We start from the raw sequence: 26,649 nt of genomic DNA, 5'->3' as shown, positions 1-26,649 counted from the left end.
TCTTTTAACAAGCAAGCCCATTTGAGGCATTGAAATCCGTCACTTCTAAACTGATTTCTCTCAGTATCTTAAAACTCTCTAAATCCTTTTAACCAACATATTCTATAAATTAGAGAGGGATAAAAAAAGCCGCTTGCCAAAGGATTTGACCTTTTTCTACGGAGGAGATCTTTACAAGCACCACTGGTCCAAGAGAAACTCTTATTTGACAAATTCCCTGTCCCAAGCCACCCTCACGAAATCCTTTGGTAACAACTTTCCATCTCACTAGATAAAAACTACCTCCAAGACTAATTTTAACTGTTCATTATTTTACATTGTCAATTTTCAAAAATACATATAATATTGATATCAATATAATATAGTAAATTGTGATTCCAGGTGATTGCACAAGAATGGAATTGTGAAACCCATAGACCCATGCCTATTTACCACACCCACACTTCCAAAAATTTCCTTTTTAGCTACTGTTAGATGATATAATATTAAATCTTTTGGGCCAATTGGTGATTTAAGATGGTATCAAAAGAGGTCGTCCAAGAGGTGATGTGTTCATGCCCCTACAATGTTATTTCTTTCCCAATTAATATGATTTCCACATGTTGGGTCTTCTACATATTTTAAGTCCACAAGTGAGGAGAGTGTTAGATGGTATAATATTAAATTTATCTTCACCCATTAGAGTAAGCTTTTTGGTCAATTGGTGATTTAAGAGCTACAACATAACTTTCAAGAGAAATTAACGTCCCTAGTTTTGTTCATACATCAAACAAAATGGACCAAACCTTTTTCTTCCAAATTGATGATGAAGAACAAGTATTTGCAAACTTGTTAAGTAAAATATAAATTAAACCAAATCAGGAAATACATATTTCGGGCAGAAGCTTTAACTTACAACAGAATCATCTCCTTTCTTTTCCTTTGTTTTGTACAGATTGGCAGGTAAAGAAACTGGTGCAGTCAATCCTTGTAAATCATCCTCTTTCAGGGCTAATCTCTTGATGATTGACATTCCAAGATCACAAATTGCATATGAAATCTGAGAACCCAATGATTAAAATTATTGGATGTGGTAGTCAGTGCCTTCTTTGATTAAGAATGTTGAAAGAAAATAATTTAGAATGGAGAGAATAGAACCCAGCAAGATATTTTGTATCCTAACCTTCGACTTTGTTGCATCAACTATATCTTCACTATTTTTAATACTATGAAAGATGGAGAATATGGTAGATATATTTTCCTTTTCCTTGTTGCTATTAGCCTCTGACTTGACATCTTCATCTTTATGAACTAGTAGAGAAAGAACTAGGTGCAATCGCCTGAAACATACAAAATGAGTCCAAAAAAATATGATTTTTTAAAATGTTATTGAATGGCTAAAGATGATTTAAGGAACTAATAAGTCTTGATACTAAATGAAAATATATCCAATATGATGCCTACATCTTTTATTTTTTATTTTTGGAGAAAACAGATGGCTACACCTTTACTTAAAAACCTATGGGCATATGTATAACAGTAACCCTAGCCCCTTTACTGCAAAATTTACGGCTGACTTTCCTAAGCTTCAAGCCTCCATTAAAGTACCTTTTTGAGGTTTTTCTGGTTCAAGGTATTATTGGGCATAAGATCCTGACTGTGATAGTTTTTGCTGTTTTATATGAGTCATTTGACTTGAAATGAATTATAGAATCTTCCAAGATAGGACTCTCTTCTCAAGAATTGCAGGACTTCTTTTATTTTTTGGTCACTAGATGGTGCAACCTTTCTCAGAGTTATTTGTCACCTCTGACTGTCTTGAGAGGATACCTTTTACTCCCTATTTTTAATATATATTTCTCATTAAGATATTGTCCTTTCTAACATATATACCCCTGGAACAAATATAAGTGATATTGTGAGAAAGCTTGCCTATAGACTAGTTCATACGCCTTGACATCCTTGCATTCATCAACATCTGGACATGAATGATGAGCAAGAGCATGAACCAAGTATGGTACTATGTATTCTGGATAAGCTGTAGTTGAATTGGTTTCCGATTGCATTGACAGTTGTCGTGCTTTAGCTTGATGATGCATTTGAATAATATCAGCCAGATTTTGTTTCTCCTGTTAATTCAATAGTACATGAAATTAAAAAAAAAATTGAAATGCCAACCATCCGAGGCAATGAGATGTGTGTTTCTCTGATGAATGAATTAACAGTTCAATCTAGTGTAATTACCTCATCGAACTCAGATGGATTGGAACCATTTATGTTAAATAAGAGTGCACATGCATATTTTGCATCCAACATTCTGTCCTTTATGTATTGATGAACTTTGCTCAAGAATATTTTCCCAGCTTGAGGGAACGTGATCTACAAGAAACCAAAACATTCAAAAGCACCAATTAATTTTACATTCACAAATAAACCACTTCTTTGGCATGATAATGACAAGAATAAGTTCCCATACTACCTTATATGGGATCAGACCACATCAAGAAGTTAAAAAGATAAAATATGACAGTTTGGAAGCACAAACTTTTTGTAGACTTGCCTCTGGTGTTTTTATAGTTAAGTGAAAAGTATTAATGGGTATCTTATCGTCCCATTGCTTGGATAGTCGAAGAATTGCCTTTGCAGATGCAAGTTTTAAATGGGCTTTGTCAACTGAACTGTAAAACAGGAAAGACTTTAGTACCTTTCAAGCCTCATACAAGGTTTGTCATACAAGACACTCCTGGACTATAATATCAATCAAAATCATACCGGTATTGATGTGACTACCTTGATTTGATATCTTTTGATATTTCTCCATGGGCAAGTATGTTACCAAGGATCTCTAGAAGATTATTGATTCCAAGACGGAGGTGAGCATCCTTGACAGGTAAATAGCTCTTAACCAATGTCTTAATGGCATATATCTGTTTCTCAGAAAAAGTGAAAGGCCCAGTGAGAGGAAAAAAAAAACAAATGTCAAAGTTTATGTCAACTCGTAATTGTCAGTTATCTTCAATCACAAATGTTTGCAAATGTGTATGCAAGTGCAGGTGGGCACAAGTAAGGGATAAAAAAACAACCCAAATTGACTAACCTTTAACAAGCAAGGTTCACTTCTATTCTCCCAAGAGATTTTTGCATTATCTCCCACTTCCTGAAACAAAAGCGTTACAATCATGAATCTACTTATCATCGTTATACTCGAGAAATATCAGATAGAACCCAGTGATGGAAACTTACAGAATCACATTTGAGAATCTGGTTTCTAATAAACTCTTCAATTTCCTTCTCCCTGGTTTCAAAAACAGGCATTGCTGTCTGAGCTATACATCCCAGAGACTGAAGTACAGCAGGCAAATGAGTCTTCTCCTCAAGCATATCCACAAGCCTCTACAAATTTTTTAAGAAGTTTTGAATTATACAAGGACCATCATGACGTCATGAGAACATTCCTTCTGAAAATGATTATTAGTTGGTACATGAGAATGTTGAAACAAACCTTGTATAAAACAGAGAGTGATTTTAGCCCATCGTCTTTTGTTATAGCAGCCAATGCATGTACAGCATACTTGGCCTGTCTTCTAGTGCCTTCCAAGCATGGCTGCTCTAGTATAAGGTCTATGGAGCTGGAGATAAATAACAGGAAGATGAGTGATACAATATTTAATAACCAAGTTCTAACAGGGTAATCTCTTCAGCTATACCTGGATGAGATGGCCAGTTGTTCACGGATTGTACCACCAGCTTTTGCTAAAACGTGCAGAATTCCTTCTTTTATAGTCTCATTGTCATCTTTAAGAAAATTGATTAGCTCCTCTTCGGACCCACTGAATAACACAGGACTGAAACGTGCAAGAATCTGGCAAAAAAAATATCCGGGAGAATTTAAACATGACCTTTTTATGAGAGACAAATTTTTTTTATAGGAAACAAATTTGTATGAGAGAAACAAATAACATATCATGGAATTATATATCAAAAATAAAAATAAAAGTAATTCCAAATTCAAATAAAATTTTAAGGGCCAAAACCTCAAGAAAGCAATTCTATCTCAAACTCCTCCTCATTTATCTAATTTGTCTTAAAAAGTAAGTTAGTTCCATTTGACCCAAAGGACAACACATTTTCAGAGGACCTCCATGCGCAGTCAATTCTCCAAATTTACATCCACAAAGTAGGCAATTAAGTACACCTTAGAAATACCCAACGGACATTGAATTGCAATAATAAGCTTGACTGTGAAATTACACTTTTTCTGCAAGGAACTAAACAAAAAATTTCAATGGAAGGTAAAAGGAATACTTGAAGTTATATTCTCTCTGTCCATTACCCAACACTTCTCACTTTGGCAAGGAAACTATCCTTTTGTTTTTTACTGATAAGATTACCAAAAGAGAGTACAAAAGGGAGGGAGATAACCACAAGCCAAGAAATTCCAATTACAAAATTTTACAGAAAGGAAACACCATGTGGAAGCATAGATTTTAAAACACACCATATAGATTAAACTTCGCTTCCTCTACATCTTCTTTCTTATAAGATATAAAGATCCATCGAAAGTGTTTTAATATCTGAAGTTGACCTTCGTGCCTCTCTAGACAGAGTATATTGTTTTAAGATATAGCAATCCATGGAGAGGAACCTAGGAACACACTAAGTAATACCACCACAACCGTATACCAGAAAAGACAGTTCAATTGTAATAACTAATCTTCTTTGCGCAATTATGATCTTTCATTTTCACCTCTTACTTTCATTGTTTCATTGTATTTTTGAGCATTAGTCTCTTTTCATTATATCAATGATTTCTGTTTCCTTTCAAAAAAAAATTGTAATAACTAATCTTCTTAATAACCTTCTAAAAGTCACGAACAATAGAAATAATCTGAATAAAATCAAGTTCAACATCACGAACAATAGAAATAATCTGAATAAAATCAAGTTCAACATCAAACTCATGACTTCCTTTTGAATAAACCCAGAATAGGCAGCTTGGTAAGCTTAAGCATAACCTTTGACACGTTAGAAAAACAGAATACATGTTTGAGCAGATAACTAGGCACAATCATTTAACACTTTGAAAGTATAAGTTCATCACATTATGTTTTAGATGTGCAGCAATTCTTACATACATTCATTACTTATAAACAAAGTCACCCAAAAGAAAATAAAAGCACACAGATTATTGTGCTGATACCTTAAACACAAACCACAATGTGCAAATTGTCAGAAAGGTCAACTAAAAGGCCATGGTACAAGAGAGTAGACAAAAATATCACTGAGATCATACTTCAGACACAAGATGAAAGATTAAGCTATGATGGATTTTTACCACTAACATAGTCATAGAAGATTTAATGTCTTGCATGCTACCAGCAGATTTTTTAATCTCCACTTCCTGAAGGATTTCTTTTACATGTTCCTTGTTGAAAAGTAAATAGGAACACTTCACGGATAATGAGTCCAGAAAATCATACAAGCGGTGTTTCTCACCCAGTATTTTCAGCAACTCATCCTGGAAAAAAATAATTAAAAGAAAAAACAAAAACAAACAAACTCATTACAATTTTTTCTTTGAATCTAAAGCAAATGCAGATTCGTTAAAATGACTGAAAAAGTAGATGGAGTTTTCAGTTTCAAAATAAACAAGTAAAACCCAACCGCAAATGCAATCTTTTCAGATTAATTTGTAGAAAGAGAGTAGCACAATAAAAGGGGTGGAAATTAGTTGGCAATTATGTTTGTCACTTCCACTTGGAGTGCCTTATGTAATCTACTTATGAAAATCTTTTGACTTATGCTAATTGGAAAGTTTTTCTGTAGGCTTTTTTCACCCAATTTTATTCAAATTTTTTGCTTACTAAAAACCAATAAATAATTCAGGCCTTCATAGAGGCTACAGCCACGAGCACTCAGAAGTTACTTAGGGAAAAAAAGGGTTGACTTGCATTAGAAAAGAGAAAGAGGGGGAGTGAGGGGAATAAAGAAACAAATTGCACAATGGGACAAAAAAAAAAAAAAAAAGAAATAGTTTACTTAGGCCTGAGCAAGCGATACGATAAAACTGTGTCAAAAACAGAAATAGTGGGCAATTTCTGCACACTTTAGCAATTGAAGCTCCAGAGACAACTTAATTTCAGCACTCTTTAGCAGTTGAGAAAACCAAATTGTTTTGCCTTTATTCTTGGTCACGGGAAGACTACAAATAGTAAATAAAAGGTGGGAGACCTAGGATGTGTTTGGAATACATTTCCAAGTGTTTAATTTAAATAATAAGTCATTTTGAAAGAAATTGGAGGTTTGGCAACCACTCAAAATAACTTTTTAAATGTATTTTAATCAGTTTTTATCAAAAATGTTGAAATAAAAATGAGTCTTTTTAATAACACTTTTTTCTTAAGTCAATCCAAACGGACCTCTAATCCGCTCAATTCACAGACCAAATACTCCCAGGCTTAGCAAGTAAGAGATGTTTAAATGCCTATATGGTAATTCATTTCTCACCTGCAAGTTGCAAGCTTGATGGAAGTTGGTATTCGGATCAATAAGATTGCTCAAAATCCTCCAGACATTGGCATCTTTCAATTGATCAAGAATCTGAAAATTTTCCTCAGATTTTGCAGGATCAGCAAATAACCGAGACATAAGTCGGAAGCTGAACAGTATTTTCTTCTGAGTTTCAGGAGCATCACCATCCTGCATCTTACACTAATCAAAATCCCCAACTCTTCTCATCATAAGCAAATAAACTTTCATACATGGAATATTCACAAACCTGGTTCAACTGCCTAAGAGACAGGTACCTCTGCATCTCTAGCTGCAACCTGCAAAATTCGGGAGGTGGATAAAAACTCACTTATGACCCATTTGGGTCACTGGTATTATATGATGGGTATGGATATTAAATATAAGGGAGTTAAAAACCTAGGATGAAAATGTCTAGGATAATAAATGCCCCTACCATCATTTTTCTTTTTAATCTATAGTTAATGTGAGTATCAGTGTAATGCTCCCCTATCTTCCACTATTATAGCTTTTCCTCCCTCCTCTCTATCGGAGTAATCTTTTGTAATACACCAAAAGAATTTTATTTTTTTAGTACAACAACTACGGGGTGGGAGATTGAACCTCCAACCTTTAAGGACGGAGGTCATGACAATGACCAACTCATTTTGGCTACACCAAAAGAATTTTATCATTAGAGCTTTTGCTTTTTTATACTCTAAGGTAGGAGGAAGAGAGAAGGGAAGGGCAGGAGACTGGAAAGAAGAAGAGAGGAAGAAGTAGATGAGAGACAGAGGGTGGAGGGTGGAGGGAGGAGGGAGGAGAGAGGAAAGAGAATTTTTTTAATTCAAAATGTCGTGTCAATATTTAAATAGGGAAATGTATACTTTTTGCCCGTGGTTTGGTCTAGGTTGTATTTGTGTCCTTTAGTTTTCAAGCTCAATTTTCTCATGAGTTTTGCATTTGGTAACATTCTCGGTCCCTCCCATCAGTTTTTCCACTTATTTCTTGAAATAGGAAACAAGAAAATTAATTGATATAATGAAAGAGACTAATGTTCAAAATTACAAAGCTCTACCAAGGAGGAAAAAATAGGTCAAGTGAAATATAATGGAAATATTTAACCAAACAAAACACCAAAAAAATTATTTTAAAAAAATGGATAGAAAAATGTTTCAGTTTAGAAAATGTTTTTTTATATTTCATAACTTAAAAAAAAAAAAAAAAAAATTATTTCTCTCTTCTTTCTCCCTCTCACCTCTTCTTTCTCCGCCCCCTCTCCTCCCATCATCTTCCTTCACCATCAATGGCAGTCACTGTAGTTCTTTTTTTCTTCTTTCCTCTCCAATTTTTCTTCTTCTCTTTCCCCTTCCATTCCTTTCCTTTTTAAATAAAATAAATAACTGAAACATTTTCCTCTCCAATTTTTCTCTCCTTTTTCTCTCTCCTATTCTTCTTTCTCCCCTTTCTCTGTTTGCCCTCTTTCTCGTTTAAAAAAAAAACAAAGATGAAACGAAGATGAACAAATAGACAAGCAGATCTAGGCAAAATGCTGGAAGGAGGGAGGTTTCTAGATCTTGTTGGACTTCGGTTGATATGACTGATCTGTGAACTTTTGGTTTTCCAAATTTTGAACAATTTGGCTTCTGCCTTAGTGATTTCTCCGTTTCTTTGTATGATTTACTATTGATTTTCAATGACGGTGCTTTCAGATGTGGTTTCAATTTATTTTTTTATTAATTTCTTTGATTTCAAATCACTGCTGGTCAAGAATGTATAATGTTGACTTCATCAACTCAAAAATGTTTGCTCCTCCTTTGTTGCTGCCTATCTTGTCTATACACCACTTTGTTCTTTATCCCAAAATTTTTTTTTTTTGGGTCTTCCTGGATTTTATTTCATTGAAACTTTTTTTCCCTTCTTTCCCGTTTAAAAACAAACAAACAGTGGGCCTCCCTCGTTCCAGCATTCTGGCCAGATCTTTTTAAAAAAACAAGTAAGAAAGGGGGAGGGAAAAAGAAGAGAGAAAAGGGAAAAAAAAAATTAAATGTTTCTTTAGGTTTTTTTAGAACGCCGATTTAATGGATTGAATGAAATATCCAAGAGTACAAAAGGGTCACGGGTCACGTTAGCTTTCAGTTAGTAATTAATAGAATAGCCGACAGAGAGACCAAAAATGCTTCCAAATGCAAACCTCAAAATTAAAATTTTTGAGTTTGAAAATCTAGGAACCCAAATGCAACTTAAACCAAATCTTAGGGACCAACAGTTTAAATTTTCCTTTAAAATAATAAAAAAAAAAAAAAAGAGTCAAAAAAATCTTTTAAACCTATTTAAAACTCATGGACTAAAATGGTACATTTTGAAACATAAGGACCATGCATGCCTGATGTTCAAAATTGAGGTCTGAAAAGGTAATTTTTTAAAAAATAAATGTTTTTTTTAAAAAATAAATGTTTGTGTTTGGATATGTGTTTGGATATCCAAAATAATCAATATCTGAAGTTAAATGTATGTGTTTCTTTTATAGGTCATTTTACTTACGGAAAAATAATTTAAATTATTTGAGTTAATTACAATATTTATATGAGATAATTAGTAAAGAAATTAAAGAAATTAGAATTAATTTACACATTAACTAGAAAGTAATTGATGAGTAATTTTTCTCCCCTCTCTCCTATTCATTTCCCAAGGAAAATGTTCCATCTCCAAGAAGGATAGTAAAATTTCATAGTTCATGGGATACTTTTGTCCATGAATATTAATTATCTAGATTTTAAAAAGTAAACATCAATGAAACAAACAAAGGTTTTTTATATCCGTCAAAAAAGAGAAACATCCCAAAACCAAACAGGGCCTTAAGATTCTTGGTTTCAAAAATGCATACCTTTGTTTTTGCTCCAGAATCTTCTCCAGAGCCTTGAGTTCAACTTTGTCAAATGTTGAGAAGACTCTGAGCAAATGTGTAACTCTATCCTTCACTGGAAACTCAGATGGGAAAAGTGACCCACAAAGAATAGATTCAATTACATCAGATCTGCAAATTATAATCTAAAAATCAATAACCGGAGATCAAACTCATCCACTCACTCACACAACACAAAACCAAGAAATGAATGGAGATCCATACATAGAAGAATGGTAGAAATGCAATGCTTACGGCACAATGGCTATAAATTACAAAATAAAACTATCTACCATAAAATAGCTGGCAGTTCCTTCAAACAACTTTGAACACAGTTTACAGCAAGAGCTTGAAGCATGCAACAGAGAAAAAATAAATCAACCAATCTCTTTCCTTCAATGGATCAAGTACTAACTTGGCATTATATCAGCATGTTTGGTCTGGTTGTTCCCAAAAAGGAAGAATTCTTCCTATGGGAGGTCAGTCATGAACAATTTTGATAAGCTCCAAAAGAGGTCACCTCGGCTGTACTTATTCCCAGGTTGCTGTCCAATGTATTATTCCAATGAAGAAACACAGAATTCACCTTTTCAGTAGCTACATATTTTTGCAAGGAGTCATTGGATGGGAATTCCCAAGACCGGGTGATACACTATCATTTATCTCTCTGTTGCTTACAGGCCATCATTTTAAATAGAATAAAAGATCCTTTGGCTTTGTCATGTTTATGCCTTCTTTCGGAAACTTTGGTTGGAGCCTAATGCCCGCATCTTCATGGAAGAGAATCACGATATCGATAGAAACTACAGCTCTTTTAGCTATTACTTGGAGCAAGTTGTCTCCCTCTTTCTGTAATTATAGTCTTACTACCCTAGCTAATCAATGGAAGTGCTTTTTGGATTATTATTTGATAGGACCTTCTTTTGTATGCCAATTCATATTATCAATGAATGCTTACTGTTTCCTACCCTGAGGAAGGGGAATAAAATCCCCTACACAATGTTAATTGGAGAAACACCCAGAAGCCACGCTCCTTGGGGGGTCTAGGTAATAGCAACATAAATCAGAGGAACAAAGCTCTTGTTGCGAAATTGTTTTAGAGATTTATCCATCAAATATCAACTCTTTGGAATTGGTGCAAGTGGTGCATGCCAAATACTAATCTTTATCCCTTGAGCATATTTGGACGTTCCCTTCTTATGAAAGCTCACTAAAAAGTCTTTGCCATTACATCTCTAGGCTGAGCAGTAGCATTCGTGAGAGGATTAAAAGGATAAAAACTACAAGTTTTCTGACAGAACAATAAGTTCTCCGACAGAAAAATTCCGTCTTTGTATAACCAGCTCCTTTGCTTACAACTTCTGGACTTGATGCCGGAAAATTTGAGTGGTTAATGGTTACATGAAATTCTGTAAGAATCTTTGATCCCACTCCATCCACAATTCTGAAAGCAAAGCTTTGACCACATTCACCCATAATAGATTTGATTTTGGAGCCAAAGAAAACCCAATAAGAAGTTAACAATAATTGTACAGCTTGAAACGTCTGTTTCTCAATTTATTTCAAACCTGTAGTTCACAAACTTTTAGTTTCCTTAGCATTACAAGAATGGCTCCACTTTGTGTAGCTATTGGCACTTGTAAAAACATGTCATCGTGAGATTCCCAAGAAAGAAATTCAAAGTAGCAGTCCAAAATAATATTTATGTTTTTCAATGCAAACTCCCAAGGGAAGAAAATAAAAAGAAAACAAAACAGCAACAAACTAAATTGGTAATATGAAGGCATCCCAATTTTAACAAATTGGAATATGAATAATGGTGCTAGATTAAACTACCACACATTCCAGGAAAATGAAAAAACAGATTAAACTATTTTCATCTTATGTTGTTAGATGATTACACTTCACTGACCTGAAATCCTTGTCATAAAAGCATCTCAAAATCCTCCCAGGAATCCAGGTGAAATCGTCAGGATTGGTTGATTCAGCAGAAGATTTCACAGAATAGACCTTGTATATCTCAGCTAGCCTCTCCATTGTATATTTTTTAACAAGTAGCTGCATATTTAGAGAACAGGAAGAAACAGGAATTCGTCATGAATTATCATGATAGCCACTGCATAAAGTTCAAATCACAATAATAAATCATAGAAGATGGATGTTTACAGATTTATCTCGAAGACGTTCAGCAACAAGCTTTATAGTATCGAGTGGAATTGCATTCAAGGAAAGGCATGCCACATCGCAAATTACAGCAACAACTTGTTTCCGGACATTTTCATCAAAGTCCAATAGCCTGTCAGCAAGGGCAGCTACAGAAGGGCAAACCAAAAAGAAATCAGCCAACATAAACTGATAAATCACCCATCAACCCACAAGCTTAAGCATATGGATTATGGTAAATACTTTAACACTTCCTCTGAAAATTTGAAGAAGGCTCGACAAGTGGAAATCAAGATTAATGGGAAAGGAATGAGATCAAAGGTTTTCGTTTTTTTATCTTTTTTATAAGAAACTTGGAGAAGTATTAAAATTAATTATATCAATACTCACCAACATTATATTTGCAAAATAGTATAACCTTTTTTAAACCAATTTGCGAGGTGGGGGATCTGAGGCTCCGATCTCTTGGTCGAGAGTATATATTTTATGTCAGTTGAGCTATACTCATGTTGAACAAAACAGTATAATGTTTATATTTTCCTTTTGGTCTTCAAACACTAGCAAATTTTGTAATCATCCATTTTTTCTATCCATCGTGACCAACAGAAAGCTCCCTTATGACATTTGTCTAGGTTACAACTTTCTATTCAACAACCCCCCCCCCCAAAAAAAAAAAAATAATACTAATATGGATAAAAATAGAGCAGAAAGGAAGAAAATTTAAAACTTACAAATGATTTCAGATGCTTCATCTCTAAGAGGATTCGATACTAGACAGCTCTTCACATGCACTAAGACAGACATACGAACCTCAACGATTCTATCTGTCAGTCTTTTTAGAAACTCAGAGAAAACTGGCTGAAAAACTTCAGACATAGAAGAGCCAGGAAGAGAAAATAGATCTCCAACCAATCCAACAGCCTTTAGACGAGTATCCAGCTGATCAGTCTGCAGATATTTTTGAATATGGATAAGAAATAGAAAGTAATTAATAATCTAGAATACATATTGAACATTCTCAGTTTCCTATTAAAACAAGTACATATATTTTAGTGTGTATGTACAGGAACATAAGGCATTAACAATACCTTCCTCTCTCTCTTTCTTTCTTCTTTTTTCTTTTTTATCTTTTTTCCCCTTCTTGACAAGAAACACAAACTATTATTAACACTAACTTCCTTGTTGAAGAACTAAACACAAAAGTTATTTGCAAATATGGAAAGTCCTTATTCCACATTTCACATAGGCGTGTTACTATTTTTCTTGCTTTTGCAGATCTCCTAACCGCAAAAGTGATTATAGTACTGTAAGCACATTGACAAGGGATAATTTCACTCCCTTCAGCTAATGCTAATTGATAAGGGATCTGGAAAACTGAAAGAAAATTGGTGGGGTTGTATGCTTATGCATGGCTTGGGAAAGGGTAAGAATTCTGCCTCTTATGATAAAAGTCCTTCCACTTTGTCCCGACAACTTTTTTATCCAAAACTTGTTGCAGTTCAGTGTCCCTCCTTGCTTTAGGGTTAGAGATTTGGTCATCCACTCGTTAGTAAGTAAGAGTCCAGTGATCTTCAAGTGAGTGGTCCCCTCTCACATTTTGGACAAGGCAAGCCTACCATTACCAAATGAATATCAATAGAGGAAAGTATTCGATTAATCTATTAGGGCCTCTTGAACAGGGCCTCTCGGACATCTTGTATGATTAATAGCCCCCAGATTTTACAGGGGATTAGTGCTTGATGCTGAAGTCCCCAACTATGACCCCAGAATGAGCACCATGATCCTAAAGAGGCACCTTTAACAAGATAGCAACTGTACCTAAAAGAGGTACCCCTTTAGCAAGAAAGACTAAACCTGCCACAACCTCAAGAATAGATACAAAAAAACTCATTTCAAGAGCAGAACCAATCATATCTAAAGAAGAATAGACTTTCACTGCAATACAAGCCTCCATAATGTGTACCTCCCTAAAAGAGTTTCCAAGGCACACAAAACAACATTCACAAGTATTCCATATGAAAACAAAAGTCTCATCAATTCACCGATCCAATGGATTATTCCCAACTTTGATCTACCCCTAGTAAGAAAAGGTGAGATAAAATTTTCTGGCCACGTCCTACTATCCAAATGTATGATAAAAACTTTCACAGAAACCCACCCATTTTTACTCTAAACGATTCTAGCTTTATCTTTACTTGTACAATGATGTAAGGCTTAATCTAAGAAAACAAATTTGAAATGACAGTGAAATGACAGGGATTAAATCATTGCAGATCAAAGTTTGAGGACTAAATTGTTACTTCAGGAACCAAAAGTGTTTTAGAACCTTTCATTTTCAGTTATGTTCAAGCAAGCAAACATACTCAATAAAGCCTTTTAAGGCATGAAATTACAATAATTAGTAGACCATTCGACATATGAGATCACCTGCACACTTGCTACAAAATTAATGGTGATCATGTTTGAATTGTCACTAGCAGTACAGGGATGGGAAGCACAGAACTAAGAGTCATCAGTAGATAGTCCACCGTAAGGTTCAAAGAAAATCATCATGTTCATCCAACACCCCCCCACCCACAACCACTGAAATAAAAATATGAGTCGCTTACCAGTAACTCTCCTATAAGGTATGCAGCAATTCCTGATAGGATCTGAGGGGCACAGCGATATATGTCATAAATAACTTCATGGTAGTCAATCTGATTATATGGCGGTTTGTTTTCTCCTGACATTGAAGTTACAAGAAACTGTTTTACAGCAGCTTCAAGTTTTCCAGCAGAATTCTGTATGACATTCATAGCAAGCTTCCTTGCAGCCGAAGAAACGTTCTGGAATTCAGATCATAAAGCATCATTTCTGTAATAGTGTAACTACATATCAAAAAATTTGCATGTCCTGATAAGAAGGCTACTTACACTTTTATTGCGACCTAAAGTGGATAATAGAGTAAATAAGAGCTCCTCTCTAATGTCCTCACTCTCCTCCAAGAGAACAACCATTATAGTTTGCATTGATGAGAGAACACTCTCAGGATGATCCTCTCTGCATTGGTCAATTATAATTAGGTGTATAAAAGATGTCTTCAAATGAAGAAAACAGAGGGGGGGGGGACAAAAAAATTGTAGCACATACGTTAAAAAAACTAACAAACTATAACCGCAAATAATATTGACATTTCATTGAGGCTAATTATCTACTTGTGAAAACTGATAAACAGACACCAATATACAGCAAATGCCATTTGGAACCAACCAGACAACCAACAGATAAAAATTATTCCCATTTTTTGCAATTCTTTGACCACCAAAACAAAATGATAGGATTCAAAGAAGAACTCTCATTAAATTTATTAACTCAGGGTCGGAGAAAGGACATGCTAGCAAAGGAAGCTTTCAAAAGGCTCCCAACCTCCTATACAATCCTCATGTAATAGAATGAATATCAACTTACAACATTAATCTTCTATCTCGCTCTTACTACTAACTCATTAACTACACTCAGACTCTTCCAATACCACTACATCCTCGTGCTCTTCTACAATTACCCTCCTCAAGCTTGCCGAATATGCCGGCGTTCTTGGATCTTGGATCTTCCGGGATACGTGACACGTATAAGACTCTGAACACCCTACCCCTTAGAATATATCTTGTCCTGAAGGCAGGAATTATGAAATTTCCCGTTAAGAAAGGAGGTAGAAAGAAACCCGTAGATCAATGAGATATGAAGGATTGGAAGAAGATTAGAAAGCGTTGGAAGAAATAGATTTCCCGTTAATAGAGGTGAAATGTTCTGAAGTTGAAATAGATGGACGGAGATCTTTCCACTGTCTTAATAATACATCAACATATATTAGCATTATCTGTTTTGTGGATCCTAAAAAAATGGCGGTCCCCATGGTAGAAGTAAGTCATCAGTCCCAAAGCAGAAGGGTGTTGGTTAGCCCCCAAAGTCTTGCTTAACTGGGACAAGATTTGACTCACAGGCCACCTGCCCACCAATGCCTCTATCTCAAACAGACCAATGAACATGGGAGTAAATTGATTACGTCTTTTAGCCCCCGAAACTGTATGGTTGAAGTTTGAGGTTAACTCAATTCCGTAAAATTGTACATCATACCATGTAGAGGATGTATAATGTCACATTTCCCAATGTACACTTTCTAATTGCATCTTTCTCAAGTAATCAAGTGAAACTGGTGATGTCGTGCTGGCTTTACAAGGAATTGTGGGAGAGAGTCGTGGCTATAAACTAATTAAGGAGGAATGAACTTAGAGCCACTATGATAGCTGGTGCTGTACTACTCCAAGGAACTCATTGAAACCACTATAAAAGCTTGTTTGTTTTTATAAGAAATCGCTTTATTGAGGGAGTTACATTGACGCCCTTGTACTAACCCAAGCTTTTTTTGTAGATTGAAAACTTGAATAAAAGCTTGTAAAGGGAGTTACAACTGCACAATTGATAGCCTCATTTCCCCATAGTGGTACAGTTCAAGTGTATGGAATGGATTTTGAATAATTCCCTAAAAAACAAGCCAAGGGAGTTGCATTGACGCCCTTGTACTAACCCAAGCTTTTCTTGTAGATTGAAAACTTGAATAAAAGCTTGTAAAGGGAGTTACAACTGCACAATTGACAGCCTCATTTCCCCATAGTGCTACAGTTCAAGTGTATGGAATGGATTTTGAATCATTCTCTAAAAAACAAGCCAAGGAAGAGCTTGCACCTATCAGTCACAATGCTTCTACGCATCCCATAGAGTCTCATAACCTTTTCCACACCAGGAACATTGAATACTAAGTAGTATTTGATAAAGATAACTCACAAACAATTTGTCCACCTCGACCCAATAATGCCCTTGTGGGTTTTAAACTTGAAGTTTGAATATGAAGAAGGAACGATATCAAACACCTTTGGAGGAACTTTTAATGCTCAATGTACACATCACAGATTGCATATCATTATCGTCAAAAGTTGGATCATATACAATATGAAAGCATGTAGATACTCTAAATAAGGATCGGAATTGTCAGTATGCTCATTTTGAAGTCTCTGGTAATATCTCTGAGAGACCATCTCAATTTCCACACAATAATCATTAAAGCCCACCAACTTCTCTTCCACTGCGTCCAAGCATGTTTCCATTTTTACCATTTCAGAAGTCAACTTCTCTTATATCATTTTGATAGGATTCAAAGAGAGATGTTCATTATCTGATTCCTATAAACTATCAAGTATCGCTGTCATCCTCTTTCTTAGGCTATTTACCTTCTCTCTGCTATAACTTATTGTTGACCACACACATTCTACACTATTTCTCCTCTAATGCCCAACTACCCATCTATGCTCCTCTACAAATACTTGTATCTTCTAAAGTATGTGAAGAGTTTTGGTTTATCAATAAACCTAAAGCAATTAGACAGAGTTTAGCCATTCGGTGGATAACTATATAGAACGAATCAATAAATGAACTTTTATGCGCTATGAGAATTAAACAAACCTGGCAACGGCAAGAAATGTGCTGAACATTTCATTGACCAGATCATCACAATCAAGGTCCAACATTACAACGCACGACCTATATTTAGCAAGTGTCTCCAAAATTACAACTCTCCTACCGAATGAAGGACCAGTAGTATCATTTAATCCACTAAAAGTGCCCACTATCAAGTGAAAGATATCCTGTAAGAAGTTGGACTCAAGTCAGACCACCACATAGTCTACCTAATAAATCAGACTTAAAAAGTACACGATCCAGTTCCATTGGGAAGTATTACCTTTAAAACATCATCGCTATAAGGAGCTTCAGGGGCTGTTATACGTGTTATTTCGCAAATACACGTTGCAACTAGAAGTTTCACATCTCTATCTTGGTGTTGAAGCAATTCTGGCTTGATAATTGCATTGATAAAAGGTTGCATTGACTCCAAAATTGAAGCTGACGGTGACTGATCCAATTCAGAAAGGTATCCTACAGCTTGCTGCAAATTGAAAGACAGCAAATTATGAAACACGTGAATCATATAGCAACCTTAGAAAGAGTCAATTTTAGTAATGACTAAGTTTTCTATTCTTCAAATCCTAGATTGCCAAGTAAGGACTCAATAAATTGCTGTTCTTAGCAACTAACGGTAAAGAGTAGAAGTAAACTATATTCTTTAGCACATTATTAATATATGGAAAGTTGAAAATCTGGAGCGAACAAGGGGCCACACTTGAATGAGGCATAATTACGAACATCGTGCATAATTCTTCCAGAATATGACCTAACAGCTCCATCTTCCTCAACAACAAGATTTAGTATGGTGGGTTCATCAAAAGAATGGGTTGTTATTACCTCAAAATACGAAGTAGTGCGATCATTTAGTTAGAGATAAGAGAGGAGAGAGTAGTCAAAGCCAAGGGAAGTAGAATTAAATTTCCTTCGAGCGTCTATTGAGTTGAGTAGTTTCACTTAAAGAGTATACAGTAGTTGAGCAATTCATGAGAATTTCGAAGACAAGCGACTCACCGGCAACATGCATGCATCAAATCCCAATAAAATGACAAATTTTCACTCGAAAAAACCTAGATCCTACTGAATCAAAACTTCCAGAGCTGAATGCGAAACTGTTTGGTCGAGAGAATTACTCTTCGCTAATTGTAGACAGAGACGGCGAAGAAAAAGAAAATCTTCAAGAAAATCAATCAATAGCACTATCTAGCATAATCTAACCCAACACCCGCAATTGAAGACACAACAGTGAAGAATTTTGACTACAGAACAGACTTCTCAAGAATTCCCCATTACAATTCCGGGAAAGTACAAAAATGAAAACCCAGAAGCCGAAAATGCTCGCTCTTAAAAAGAAAAAACAAAACAAACGACTCAGCTAACCATCCCAGACGAGGAGAAACGAGATTCAAAGCTTCAATTACTCGAAGCAACCAACACATCCAAATTCCACAAAACAAAAACCAAAACCCCAAATTGAACAGACGAGTTCCAACCCATCTCTTTGTCCTCGTCGAAAGAGAGTAAAGACGAGCTTGAATTTCGCTCAAAAGCTAAAAAGAACATAAAACCCAGTAAGAAGAGGAGGTGAAAGAGAAACAGAATTAGAGCAAATGGGTACCTTTAAGAGCTTAATGAGAACATCTTTAGTGGTAGGTGGAGTCTCAAGCTTGGATCCCACCTCCTTGAGCTGGTGCTGAAGCTTTTGAGCCATGGCGGAGGGTGAAAGAAACGGAATCGTTTCTGAATCTCAGGGGAACAGAGAGTATGTCATGGAAAGTCAAAAGGGGGAATAGAGATTGAAGAAGAAGGGAAGAGGGTTAGTTTGAAGAAGAAGAAGAAGAAGAACAGTGGAACTATGAAACTCAATTTTTTCTCTCTCTCTCTCTCTCTGTCTCTCTTTCTTCGCTCCGCTCTCCTCGGCTCTGTCTCTTCTCAGTGGCTATCGGGGCATGGCAAAGACGGGATGCGAAATAAGCTTTTTGAGAAATTTTTGACAAACTACAACTACAAATATCCTCAAACTAAAACGCCTCACACTCTCAACTCTTTTTTGAGTTCAACTTAAAACTTTCAAATTGCAAGATCAATCTCTCACTTCATGCTCCTTTTACTTCACTTAATTCTAGTTTTCACCCTAAATTTTCCCAATATCTATTTTTTTTTCTCTAAAAATGTTAAAATATTATTTTGTTGTTGTTTTCAAATATAATAAAATGGACTAAAATATTTATAAATATAACCCAATATCACTTTTATCATGAATAAATTATGACACTTTATTATATTTGAAAATATTTTTAACATTTTTTATTTAAAATAATTTTCTTTTATTTTAATCTATATACTTTTAATAAATCTTAAATTTAGTACCTTAAAATTAATTAATATCAAAATGAATTAAAAAATAATTTATATGTGAATATTTTTTTAATTTTATAATAAAAATGTTAATAGACAACAAAAAAAAAATTATTTTTAAAGAATCAACAATAATAAATTTAAGATTTATTAAAAGTATTTCGACTAAAATTTAACTATTTAAAATATAAGAACTAAATTTGGACAGACATCAAAATATAGAGACTATGGTAGTATTTGAACCAAAATTATACTATTTTTGTCCATATGTTAAAGTTTATTTCATTTTAATCATTGAATTTTTAAATATTTGAATTCTTTCTACTCTCAACAAATCTTAAAAATAAAACATAAAAAAAAAAGTCCTCATTCGGTGTGAGATGTCCTAATTCTCGTACTTTTTTAAATAAAAACACTAAAATAAATAAGTTTCAAGTACATTAGATTAAAAGGGTAATTTAACATTTTATTTGCAAATAAGTTTCAAGTACATTAGATCAAAAGGGTGATTTAACATTCTATTTGTGAATAAGTTTCTAAGTACATTGATAAAAAAAATGGTAATTTATGCCTCGTATGGTAATCATTTGTTTTTTGTTTTTGTTTTTTGAAAATTAAGTTTATTTCATTCATATTTCTTATAATGATATACATCTTTCTTAAGTACGATGGTTGAATTTTTAGCCAAATTTAAAAAACAAAGACTACTTTTTGAAAACTTTACTCGGTGAAAAGTTGATAATAAATAAAGAAATTTGGATGTGGAAGTAATATCCATAGACTTAATTTTCAAAAATAGAATAGTTATCAAATGTGGCCTAAAAGCTACTTTTTTAAATTTTCAAAATTTGACTCAACTTTTTAAACCATTGATAAAAACAAATAATGAAGAAAGAAAATTTTATGTGTAAAAAGTGTCTATAGGCTTAATTTTCAAAAACATAAACAAAAAAAGACACAAACAAATGTTACCAAACGATGTCTTGAGTTTTTATTTGTTTACTCAAAGAGGTTGAGGATGAAAATCTCTACTATATGAAAATACATATAAAATTCATTACAAGCCAAAACGAGCATAACTTAACTAATATGGTATTTGTATTATGATACTTTTGAGAGAAAAAAAAATCACTACAAGAGGAAACTTTCTATGTTGTCATTTTTTATTCTATTTTTACAACAAAAAAAAAATATATATATATATTAAATAAAATATTAATGTTCATACTATCAACCTCACGGTTTGAGGTTCGATTCCTCCACCCCACACTTTAATTACAATACCTCTTTAAAAAATTGGAAGTTTAATTTATGCGGGATAAAACTTAAATTTATTCATCTTTTAATGAAGTTACGTTTATGAAGTGTTTTTTTTTTTTCTTTCCAAAATTCGTGGTGTATTAATGAAACAAATAAATAGTATATTCAATGACCCAATGTTTTTACATGTATTTAATCAACTTCAAGCGAGATCATTCCTCATAAAACATAACTTCTTTAATATATATATATATATATCATGCTTCTATTAAAACTATGTCTAAAATTTTAACTTCAAGTTTAGCATCGAAAAACATAAAATAATAATATGTAAAACCAAGTAACATAAAACTCGTTATGTGGCTCTAATTTAATTAAACTAAAATTTTGGAAAGTTGTCTCATGACTTCTCCTCTTTGCTATCAAGACAATAATCGATAAACTTGTCATCGTCTACGTGACTACCTAAAAAACATAAAACTAGGAGAGCTAGTATAGAAATATTTTGTAAGTGGTTCATATCATAAGGAACCTCCATACTCGATCACATCGATCACATACAACATGTTTGCATATCCTATCATAGTACATACATTATGAGAAGAACTAACTAAACTTAGTTGCATTTGTTTACTTAACCTTACACGTGTACTTATATCATTGATTTGATGTCATGCTATGTATAAATACTCCATACCATAATCGTCAATTCCACATGTAATATTTACAAAGTAATTGCCTCTTATAAATACCATAAAAATGAATTAGTTTTGTCTCTTACGGCCTAGGAAAAAGCATACTTGTCATACTATACATCCAAGTTGCATAGCACAACGGCTTAATTTAGGTATTTCGTGCATAGTATATTTTTATCTAATTATTTGGCACATAAGATTGCTAACTAGACTTCATTGCAATGCAACAAATAATTACTATGTCATACTTAACCTAAACATGTATTACTAATCAACATGCTAGCATAAACCGTGAGAAGCAGAAAACCATGAAATTCATGTCCTCATGATCCCTTTCATTCTGGCATTTCCCCACATCCCCTGCAACCTGGCTACGTCATCCTCACTTGCCTCCCATATTTTAATGTCCTCAGGATCCCTCTCATTCCAGCATTTTCCTGCATCCCCTGTGACCTAGCTACGTCATCCTTACTTTTAAACATGCTTTGTCCTCACTCACATGTATCCTAGGAAATTTCTCAGGAGGTCACCCAACGTAGGATTGCTTCAAGCTAAGCACGCTTAAATTTGGAGTTTTTATGATCGAGCTACCGAAAAGAAAGATGCACCTTATTGGTATGGGTAGTAACTTTAAATTATTTTAAGTCTCTCTTAACCATACTTTCATGTCCTCATGATTCCTCTCATTCGGATATGATATCGGTTTATTCATGTACCCCTCTTGAACTCGAGTCGTTACAAAATTGGACTTAACGTGAGACTAAAGAACTAAATTTGACTAAGTTAAAATAAAAGTAAGTATGATTTTATTTATAATTTAAAAGGAATATATATATACACAACAATCTCTTATTATTATTTTAAATATTGACATGACATCTTACAGTAAAATAATAGATCATCTCTCTTGTTTTTAAGATTTGAAAAATAGTTCTAAATGATTGTTGAGACTTCTCAGACCAGTAGTTGACTAATGAAAAAATGATGTAACATATTTCAATTTAATTGTCGACCCATTTCGTTCACTCGCTTGGTGCGGCCACGACTACAAATAATGCTTCCTTCTTGCTCTACTTTATGATTTTCTCATCCCTTGTGTTTTTTATTTTTCTTTCGTGAGCGAACATAGAATAAAAAATGGTGTTCTTTGGTGGCAATGAGAGGAGATGTTGAAGGAGAGAATGGAGGAGAGGGAAAGGAGATGGATGCCACATCATTTCAATTACATATTAAATTAATAAAATTTGTTATGTCTGCTAGCTAACTCATCTTTTAACTGCCACACCATTTTTTCGTTAATCAATTAACGGTCTCTCCATGACCATTTAGAACTATTTCTCAAATTTCTAGGACTAAAGTGTTCATTTTGAAATTTAAGGGACCAAACAAACGTCAATTTTAAATCTTAATGATTAAAAGTGCATTTTACCATTTAAAATGTAATTTCAATATTTAAAATATGTTGGCCATCATGCTGGTTCTTGTACTTTGAATTTTATTCAATTTTAATTTATGTGATTTTCATTGTTTGATTTCAGTCACGGTACTTTTAAAAAACTTTAAATTTAGTATTCATTATTAGTTTATTGTTGAACTTAAAAAAAAACAATTACTATCGATTAACATTTTATCGTAACACTCGAAAACATATTCACATATTGTTTTTTTTATCCTACATGACAATTATTATTATTATCTAACAATTAACTTTGAATGACTAAAATTAAGATTGTGTAGTTATAAAGTATATTTTCAATATATTTTGAGGGAAAAGGCAAATAGAATTCAACAAAAAATGTCAAAAGCCAAATAATCCAAGAAAAATTCCACATATATAAAAAATATCAAGCTATTTACAGAAATAGTAAAAAAAAAAAACACTGATACAAATCAATATTTATCAATAATTCAATCAGTTTTTATCATTAATAAATACGACTAAACTTCTATTAATCTTTGTAAAAGAATATTAAAATTTTATTATTTTGTATAAATAATTTTTCTTATTTTTCTATTTTAAAAAATACGTGTAACCTTTAAATATAGTTCAATCGAAAAAAAAAAAAAAAAAGTGTTTCTTTGTCCAAAAAGTTGACTTAGAAAGCAAAAATTTCATGGACTTTAAAGTTATGGGCTACTTTATTATAAGATTTCCAAATAACTCTAAAATTCACCATCTTTTAACTTAGATAACAAACTATAAATCTAACCCAAACCAACTTCGATATAAGAAAAAAAAAAACGAAATTTATGGTATTAATTATTTCGATTGATATATTCAACGTCAATTTCAATGCACTTCAACATTTATGTAGCTCCGGAGGAATTCAATCATTATATATTTAATCATATAAAAACTAAGATAAAATTAAAGTGCATACTAATTTAATTGTGGACTTTAGTCTTATTCTTAGATATTGGAATAAAGTTAGAACATAACTTGGCCGTCTATGTAATTTCTGTTTCCCAGTTTTTTTTTTTTATTATTTATTTATTTATTAAATTATTAGTCTCTCCTCTTCGGTAGTTAGTTCAACTCATTGAAACTAATAAAGAAGAGAATAGACCTTCGATTTTTCTTTTTGGGAATTTATTAGATATATAATTGTGTTGATTAATTAATAAAATTATAATTTTACGTATATTGTGAATTATCAACGTTAGCATAACTCAACTAGCATGAATTATGTACTATCAACTTCGAGTAAGTTCAATTTTTTCATTCATATATTGTCAGGAAAAAAAAAACTCTATATCTATTAGAGAAAAAGCTAAACTAAAGAGTTATAACTCTAATAATTTGAATTTGAAAGTTATTTCTTATGCATAATTTTCTTTTATTGAAGTTATTTTTTCAGAGGAAAAAATATTATTTGATTGAAGTCTATGGTTGTCGAATACGTGAGTTTAAGAATCTTGATTTTTAACCATAACAATATGTTAGTTCGAGTATGTGTGAGTGAAGGTAAAATTTAAGTAAGGTTTAGTGTATGTTTGACACTTGGGGAGTGATTTTAAAATGGTCAAGATTATTTTTATCATTTTTTTATAGGTATGAAATACTCATCTATCACTAAAAATTAATATAATTTTAATTTTACATTTTTAGATGTAATTTTCATATTATCAAAATTGATTCTAGATGATTAAAACGTGTTTCAAAATAATTTTGAAAATGACAAATCACCATAAAACGTCTATGCAAACATTGAGGAAAACTTTTTCTTAAGTATATATATATTTTTTATTGGAAATGACAAAATCACTCTGAAACATCCAATTCCGTCTTCCACTACTTCTTGTTCCTATATCCAATGTTCCCAATGACTCCACCCAGTTGCCACTCCAACGACCAACTCCTGCGTCAATCAACGCCAACAACATGCTTCGACGACCACATTTGATGACTAGTTATTTTTGACGACCACCTTAGTGTGATCAATTCCAGTGACTGCCTCCGACGTCTAACTCCGATAATAGCCATCATTGGTGACTACTATCGATTCACTTCAGATACATGTTTCGACGACCACCTTGATGACCAAACTTCGACGACCACCTCTGTATGAAGCCTATTTCAAACAAATTGTCTCTAGCAACCATCTCCAAACGCCCAACTCTACAGACTACCACCTTTGGTGGCCAACTTCGATGATCACCTCCAATGACCGATTCAGACCACCAACTCCACGTATTGTCTCAGACAACCAACTCTAACTTGTCAAGCTTAGTTGATCATATATATATATATATATAAAAAGTTACTAGTGAAAATGTTTTTAAATACAAAATTAATCATCTCATATATTAATTTAACATTAATAGAAATACTCAAAACATAGTCTACTCAAACAAACTCGTGTATAAAAACAATTTTAACCAGACACATTTATATTCTTATTTTAAATAAATTTATAAAAAAATGTTTAAATACAAATGATTTAGCGAAAATCATTTTACCATGGGTGGATACCAGCATGATTGCATCTTATAAGGCTCTCCACTTATTTGTTCGGCACCCGAGGATTTTGCAAACATAGTTGAGTTGGGGTCTGACGCCACTTTACCATCACTTGTTAGGGACAAAAAACCTCAAATACTTCATGATGGTATGATATTATCCATTTCAATATAAAAAGATCATGATTTTAGTTTTGGTTTCACTCAAAAGACCTCGCATCATTGGTGATAGTTGTCATTTTTCATATATCATTATCATCCTCTTATCTGGTAAATGTGAGACTTTAATCGCATTCCCAACACTAACATGCATGCATAATAAACCATAACCTACCATTTGATACAGGATGTCATAAAAGTCCTAAACCCCTAAGTGACGGTTTGTTTTTTGGGAACGTAGATAACCAGAATATCTAGATGCCTGCCGTTATAGATACACAAAATTATAAATGTCCAATATCTTTAGATAACCGTATTTGTTTTGTAGGAATCTGCAGACATCCTAGAATATTTTGATAATTGTATTTGTTTTATAAGAATTATATTTGATAAAGTTTTAAATTTAAATATTTTCAAGAATGTCACTACGATTGTTTATTAATTTACAATTTAAATATAATTGAACTTATATATCATATTAATTTTTTTCCATTTGAATTTATTTTTAAATTAATACCATTTATATTGTTATTTTATACGTTATTTTTCTCAACAGGATAATACAACAGAATTTAATACTCTTTTATAAAATAAATATTAATTTGAATTTAAATTCCACTATATGACAAAAAAATGACTATTTATTTTAATTATGTGATGCAATGAATAGTGATATATGTGTATTTGAAAAATCCATATTTATGACATCCAAAATTCTTGAGATGCTTTATTTGTAAGGACATCATAGAATGTTTGAAAATCTCTAGATGTCAAGACATTTTACAATATCGCAAAACAAATACGGTAATCTAGATGCCCACTCCATAGGATTCTAAAATGCTTGGAAAACGAAGAACCACTTAATGTCCTTTTTTGGTACATATTACAACACTCATACATTTCATTAATGTGAAAGTATATTGTACTTTTGTTATCTGTATAAAACAAAAAAAATTATTTACCTTAATTACAACGGCTATATGTACCATTATAAAATCTATGCAAAGGTTTTAGCTTAACATCCCAATTGAATATACTTTTTTTTAAAAAAATATGTGTGATATTGAAGAGTTAGAAAACAATTATGCCGATTTTTCATATCTATCCACACACACCAATTTTTTAAAAATACATATTATATAACGTGCATAAGATGTTTAGATCACC

General features: G+C 33.1%; 1 protein-coding gene across 8 annotated transcripts in view; it reads right to left on the bottom strand.

Annotated features, from left to right (window-relative positions):
- LOC120082433 (binding protein) overlaps positions 1 to 19,164 on the bottom strand; it is a 28,023-nt gene extending 8,859 nt beyond the window's left edge. For all 8 annotated transcript variants that reach the window (XR_005483174.2, XR_016531261.1, XR_016531263.1 and 5 more), the window contains exons 1-22: positions 18,669 to 19,164; positions 17,331 to 17,534; positions 17,054 to 17,235; positions 14,470 to 14,596; positions 14,164 to 14,382; positions 12,286 to 12,502; positions 11,558 to 11,703; positions 11,304 to 11,449; positions 9,374 to 9,523; positions 6,758 to 6,806; positions 6,487 to 6,678; positions 5,315 to 5,497; positions 3,687 to 3,841; positions 3,482 to 3,608; positions 3,223 to 3,372; positions 3,077 to 3,136; positions 2,770 to 2,906; positions 2,540 to 2,657; positions 2,224 to 2,358; positions 1,912 to 2,108; positions 1,163 to 1,319; positions 896 to 1,039 (exon numbers count right to left, since the gene is read on the bottom strand). Coding sequence is in view for 4 of the 8 variants with exons in the window: in XM_039037597.2 (XP_038893525.1) it covers positions 896 to 1,039; positions 1,163 to 1,319; positions 1,912 to 2,108; positions 2,224 to 2,358; positions 2,540 to 2,657; positions 2,770 to 2,906; positions 3,077 to 3,136; positions 3,223 to 3,372; positions 3,482 to 3,608; positions 3,687 to 3,841; positions 5,315 to 5,497; positions 6,487 to 6,678; positions 6,758 to 6,806; positions 9,374 to 9,523; positions 11,304 to 11,449; positions 11,558 to 11,703; positions 12,286 to 12,502; positions 14,164 to 14,382; positions 14,470 to 14,596; positions 17,054 to 17,235; positions 17,331 to 17,534; positions 18,669 to 18,761 (3,288 nt within the window). In the remaining 4 variants the exon portion in view is untranslated. The remainder of the gene's footprint in view (positions 1 to 895; positions 1,040 to 1,162; positions 1,320 to 1,911; positions 2,109 to 2,223; positions 2,359 to 2,539; positions 2,658 to 2,769; positions 2,907 to 3,076; positions 3,137 to 3,222; positions 3,373 to 3,481; positions 3,609 to 3,686; positions 3,842 to 5,314; positions 5,498 to 6,486; positions 6,679 to 6,757; positions 6,807 to 9,373; positions 9,524 to 11,303; positions 11,450 to 11,557; positions 11,704 to 12,285; positions 12,503 to 14,163; positions 14,383 to 14,469; positions 14,597 to 17,053; positions 17,236 to 17,330; positions 17,535 to 18,668) is intronic.
- Between the last annotated feature and the right edge of the window lie 7,485 nt (positions 19,165 to 26,649).

This window comes from Benincasa hispida, chromosome 8, assembly GCF_027475165.1.
Source record: "Benincasa hispida cultivar pf3 chromosome 8, pf3_genome.v1.1, whole genome shotgun sequence".
NCBI lineage: Eukaryota > Viridiplantae > Streptophyta > Magnoliopsida > Cucurbitales > Cucurbitaceae > Benincasa > Benincasa hispida.
This window is presented reverse-complemented; position numbering and strand designations above follow the sequence as displayed.